This window comes from Nicotiana sylvestris, chromosome 3, assembly GCF_000393655.2.
Source record: "Nicotiana sylvestris chromosome 3, ASM39365v2, whole genome shotgun sequence".
Classification (NCBI taxonomy): domain Eukaryota; kingdom Viridiplantae; phylum Streptophyta; class Magnoliopsida; order Solanales; family Solanaceae; genus Nicotiana; species Nicotiana sylvestris.
The window spans coordinates 202,077,498-202,083,847 of record NC_091059.1 but is presented as its reverse complement, the minus strand read 5'-3'; the positions used below and the strand labels follow the sequence as shown (position 1 = coordinate 202,083,847).

Genomic DNA, 6,350 nt, shown 5'->3' with positions numbered 1-6,350 from the left:
CCTCAAAAATTTAAAGAGATTTTTTCTTAAAAAAAGAAGAAGATATATATGTAAATGATTGTAATTTTGTGGCACTACATATATATTTCTAATCATCACTGACGAATAGAAAAACTATGAGAGAGACAGTGATAGAGAGAGCATCTACAATGTAATTATAGAGTAAATGAGGACATATGGAGCATGTATTTCTTATGGCCAATAGAAATTGGAACAACTGAAAGAAACATATATGCATATGTTACGTTTAAATTGTCTCTATTAGTTTAGAAGGTAAAATAAGAGGGTCCATGAACCAAGTTTTGAGAAGATTTGCCTCTATATATTTTTGGCCTTTTATATTAGGAAGGTAACATCTTTCTCCCCTAAAGAATAACTTTTGCATCAAATTCTGCCATAATTAGTTGCTTTTTATCTATAGGATCGTATTTAATATTAAGCTAGCATTTGCACATGAATTTAAGTGTTATTTGTATATTATGCTTCTTTACAATTTTGAATTTAAGAAAATAACTTTTTTAAATCTCTTATATGTAAAAGACAGATCTCTAATGTGTACAAGCAAATCTCTCGTATGTAAAAAAAATTGTAGGGTCATAAAACTAAAAATAAGTTTGTAAAGAGCCAAAAACACCAATTGACCCTAGATTTATTTGAAAAAACTTGATTTTTTTTTTAAAGTTGAAATTGTGTTTGAATATGTATTTTAAGTAAAAATAAAAATTGAAGATTATTTAGTAGAAAACTTCAATAAACTTGAAAAAATAGTCTAGAATGAAGTTTTGTTACTAGTTTCTTCTACGTGAACATTAATTTAGTAACCTTTTTACTCACAGATTGACTGAACTTCCAGTACAAATATTCTCCCGATCTCTGTTTTAAAAAGGCAGAATTGGGACATGTCCGGGGCTCGCCTCGGAGCAGAGCACTCATTAAACGCCCCCGGGCTTATATATGGGGCTTAGTTCCGTAAGACTTCGCTTCGACCATAGGGACTTATGCCCCGGATACGCCCAATGCCCAGTGTACTGGGCTCGTTTAATAGAACTTTATGCAATTGTATGTAAATAATCTTGTAAATCCTCGAATTTTCTTAATAAATCATTGATTATTCAATATTACTTTTTTCTTAAACATAAATTATTAAGTTGAGAGTATTTTATGTCATAATTAAAATACTCCCACCGTTCCAGTTTATGTAAACCTATTTCCTTTTTGGTCCGTTCCAAAAAGAATGACCTCTTTTAAAATTTGGAAACAATTTAGCTTAAACTTCCAATTCTACCCTTAATGACAAGCTTTTATAATCACACCAATACTCTGGACCCCTTTTTGATTTGTTTAGAACCACAAACTCAAAAGGTCTTCATTTTTTCTTAAACTCATTGCCCAGTCAAATATGTACACATAAATTGGAATGGAGGGAGTATAATTATTGCATGTTATCCACTAGATTGCTATGATAGTTAATTTTAAATAAATCTTTCATTTAAAAAGTATTTATTTATTAACTTTTGTTATGTCTTTACTATATAATAGTCCATTATTTTTTTGTAATTATTTTCTAAATATTATTTTTTTCACATTTACGAGATACAATACTTATTAATTTAATAGCTCAGTATTAGCTCGTAACTACAAATAATTAGTTATCATGAAATTGTATGGTGAATTATGTGTCACTTTATTAACTTGTTGAAATTTAAAAATAAATGATGCTAGAGAATTATTTTTAAATTATGAATTATGTTTTTATATAAATTCTCTTTCAAATAGAAAGCATATTAAAGAAAAGAAGTATTTTAAGAAAAATATCAAATTATAATGTCAAAATTCTTTCAAAATTCATTAGTCCTTAAGATATATATATATAAGATTTCGTATCGAATACATTACTTTTGATGTTTGAGTTGTAACGACCTTGCAACTAATTTGCATATTATGATATATGTCATACTTTTCGTATTATTCATAGTTGAATTATAATTTATAAATATTTTAAATAGATTATGTGTTTTAATTTTGTGAATTTAATGTAATTTTTATCATTAATTTTTATTTTATACTATCTTAAAATATTTGAAATTAATAAAATTTAAAAATCTATGGAACTTACGCCCCATGTCTCAGGACTTACGCCTCGTCTCGTCAAAAGTAAAACGCCTCGCCTCACGCCCCACCTTTTAAAACATTGCTCTTGACCAATCTTTAGTGTAAGTAATTATTTATGTGACGAAAATCATAGGAGTAATGCATATCTTCTAAGGACATACATTAGCCTCAAGGATGTACATTAGTCAAAAATTATTGGCCAAAACACAAAAATGCAAATGGCCCAACCTAACCACGTCTGTGCCACGTGAAGTGCATATGCAACTAATAAGATGATAATTTTATTCATGTGTCTTTGTATATGTTATCCTCCTTAATTTTGCACATGCCCCATCGATCCATGATATGATTGTCCCAATATATAAGTAATGAGCATAACATTGACACTCTTATGAGCCATTTGTTCTCTTTATGTTGCATGTGTGGCCACTACGACCACGCAATTTATGGCCGAGAGAACAAATAAAAATCTATAAGAGCACTATGTTAAACCTCTTGTCTAACGTAGAAAAGAAAAAGTTGGAGACAAAAGTACACTAATAAAACAAGAAAACTAAAATTGACAAATTAGTGAGTGCTTAAAGAAAAACTAATGTTTGATTAAAGAGGGATATGATCTAAAGAATGGATATTTGCCCCCACCGAGTAAGATGGGACAAAACTCAAAAGACACAAAATCTAACCGCGCAACTATCAAAAGTGACTTTACTGCTTGTAGCAGAAATGATTAAAAAGAAAAGCATAAATAGAAAAAATGCTACTCCATACAATATTCAATTTCCTTTTAATTTGAGGACAGAAATACCCTCGCAAATACTTCCAATAGAGTAGTCATCTTCTGCCACTCCTGCATCAATCATGGCACAGCTGCGGTAGTGGTAATTAACAAGTTCTTGAGTCTCATATATAGTCACTAGAGATTCTAGATAATATGCCTTCGCCAATACCGAAAGGGCAAACTCCATATCGAGGTTATATGGGAAGGGTATTTGTTGTCAATTTGAGTGGCCAATAGGAGAGGTGAATTGGGGCATTTGGTTTCTAGGATGTGGGGCGGGAATAGGAAGGCATTATCTTGTAGGAAAAAAAAAAGATAAAAGAAGAATTAATCTAAATAGCCGACCACTCAATCGCTTAAACTAAACATAGTCGGTGAAGGTATAATATATACATAATTTATGTATTTTATGTATATAATCAATGTATAATCTATGTATATAACTAGAAAAAAATAAACAATGAGTATAACCAGCTATTTGTGTAAAGATCTCCGAAAAAGTAGGGAGAGATGATGTAGATGTTTTACTACTTGAGGACAAGACAAAGGCACATGAAATGGGAGAGATAGACTCTCATCTTTTGCCTTTCATATATGATGGCTGTAACAATCCACAAACCGCTAGTACGTAGTTGAACAAGAAATAGAAGTTGAATACAAATGGAGTTCGTTGTGAAGCTTGACTTAAGTAAATTTCACATTGGAATGCTAGGGGCCATATAAGGCAAGATTAAGTATTTAACGGTCAATTAAAGCGCTTTTCGAGTTAAATAATTGAGCTTAACGAAGCTAACAAAACAGTTAGGTTTCAAAGATTGGACCAAATCAAATAATACTTGGATCGATGGTAGGGCAAACCTCTGCGGAGACATTGCAACTATACTTAAAAGGGAGATAGAATGTGTGAGAGAAAGAATTGAGATATCTTAAAACTGCAGTATTTTGATCCAATTTTTCCCTAGAGGACAAGATGGTCCATTCAACTTTTGTTCTTTCGTTTGTCCAATGATAGTTTATCCCTTAAGCAGCTCGCTTTCATTTCTTGTCCCCTTCTTTGTATATCGACATCAACACCCCAAAACCACTCAAAAATTTCTTACACTTTATATATTTCTTTCTTCCCAGCATTCGTTGTCCCTATCCTCATCCATCACCTGTATATATACTCTTCCCTTTTCATCATTCCCTTCACAAAACAAATCCCACTCCTCTTCTTATAACTAACTTTTCCACTACATTACCTTTTGATTATTTCACTATGCCTTCAAGAATCTCCGACGATGTTCATCAAAAACAACTTGACTTGTACACAATAAAAGAATTACCCGAATCCCATGCATGGCGATCATCATTAGATCATGATTACCAATGCAATGACTCATTAGAGTCTATTCCAGTGATCGATCTAAACGACGAGAAATTCGCAATAGAAAATATTGGCCATGCATGCAAAACATGGGGTGCATTCCAAATCATAAACCATAATATATCTCAGAGACTACTGGACAATATGGAGGAAGCTGGAAAACGACTTTTTTCCCTTCCGATGCAGCAAAAATTGAAGGCTGCTCGTTCTGCAGATGGTATTGCTGGTTATGGCGTGGCTCGCATATCGTCTTTTTTCTCAAAGCTCATGTGGTCTGAAGGTTTCACAATTGTTGGTTCCCCATTTGACCACGCCCGCCAACTTTGGCCACATGATTACAAGAAATTCTGGTACTTTCACTTATATCATCCCTCCCTCCAATTTTAATTCTCATGCACGTATACATGTTGATTAAAAGATCGTTCTTTCTCTAAAAGCACGGGGTATTTTCTTCAAAAAATAAAATTTAACCTTATTGTTGTTACTGTACTTAGCTAGCTAGGAAGCATTAACTAAAAAATTTACCGTTGTTGCTCCAAGATGAATCCAAGATTTAAATGTGTGGGATTCAAACCTTTAGGATATGTACAATTATGGTAATTGATAGGAAAACAAATATGATATGAAAGTCAAGACAAACACCTAATATTACCTGCGAAATTAGGGGTACAATTTTTTTTATTTAATTTACAGAAACTTTAGTAAATTTTTACTTTTTTTTAAAAATCAATTTACGCCATTTGGTGAAGTAAATTTTACTTATATTTTCAAGTTATCTCGAAAATGTTACATTCAGTTGAACCCGTAATCCATTCGCATGTGAGGTGCTACCTATACTTTCTTAGTGGAAGGAGCAATCTTTTAGGTTAAAGACACGATTTTATGATCCCTAAGAAAGATTGGAGGGATACCACACTAAAAATCGAATCTACTTTTTTTTCTTTTGTTGTTTCCTAGTTCTATGTCCATAGTAGTACTGCTTACAACTTTTTATGTCATTTACAATATATAGTACTTATCTTTTTTCTTTTTTGAATTTTCAGTGACGTAATCGAAGAATACGAAAAGGAGATGGAAAAACTAGCCGGAAGACTGATGTGGCTGATGCTTGGGTCACTTGGAATAAGTAAGGACGATATGAAATGGGCTGTTGTCGGCCCAAGAGGAGGATGCTCGGCCCTACAACTAAATTCTTACCCGGCATGTCCGGATCCGGATCGGGCCATGGGTCTTGCTGCACATACGGATTCTACCATATTAACCATCCTTCACCAAAACAACACAAGTGGTTTACAAGTGTTTAAAGAAGGAAATGGTTGGGTCACGGTTCCTCCGCTTTCGGGTGCATTAGTTATCAACGTAGGTGACTTGTTACACATACTGTCAAACGGGTTATACCCGAGTGTTCTACATCGGGCGGTAGTGAACCGAACCCGACACCGTTTATCGGTGGCCTATTTATATGGACCACCGTCGGGGGTGAAAATTTCACCGCTTTCTAAATTGGTAGATCAAGGGCACCCTCCATTATATAGGTCAGTGACGTGGAGTGAGTATTTAGGGACTAAGGCAAAGCATTTCGACAAAGCACTTTCGTCTTTTCAGCTTTGCGCTCCTCGTATTGGATTTGCCAATCCCAAAGATCGTAATAGCGTCCAAGTTGGCTAATTTGACTAGTAGTTACCTTTTAATTTTTCTTTTTGGTTTCTGAAAATATATATCTACTTGTGTTCCTTTTCACTCTTTGGAATTTTTTTGTTGATATTTCGAGAGAGAATGAAAAAGGTGTAGATCGATCATTTTATCAATCTTTCTACCTGTCCTTTCTAGGAATTTTATTTATTAGTCCCTTCGTTTCATGTCTTTGTTTGACTGATCAAAAGTAATATATATAGTAAATGATTTTAGAATCTTATTATCTTACATTAAAGGTGTGTATAACATATTAAATGAACCATTTAAATTTTGCAGTATTAAACCTTCCATGTGATTTGTGTAAGAAAATATCACTAAGAGTAAAATGTGAACTTGGAATAATTTTTTTATTAAATATAGAAAGATGATAATTTTATTAAAGATATTAGTAAAATGTAT

General features: G+C 32.9%; 1 protein-coding gene across 1 annotated transcript; it reads left to right on the top strand.

The window, feature by feature from the left end:
* Nucleotides 1-4,058: 4,058 nt before the first annotated feature.
* LOC104236571 (gibberellin 3-beta-dioxygenase 1-like) lies at nucleotides 4,059-6,064 on the top strand. Its single transcript, XM_009790517.2, has 2 exons — nucleotides 4,059-4,606; nucleotides 5,300-6,064. Exons 1-2 carry the CDS (start codon nucleotides 4,149-4,151, stop codon nucleotides 5,922-5,924), a joined length of 1,083 nt encoding a protein of 360 aa, XP_009788819.1. The 5' UTR covers nucleotides 4,059-4,148; the 3' UTR covers nucleotides 5,925-6,064.
* The last annotated feature ends 286 nt before the right edge of the window (nucleotides 6,065-6,350 follow it).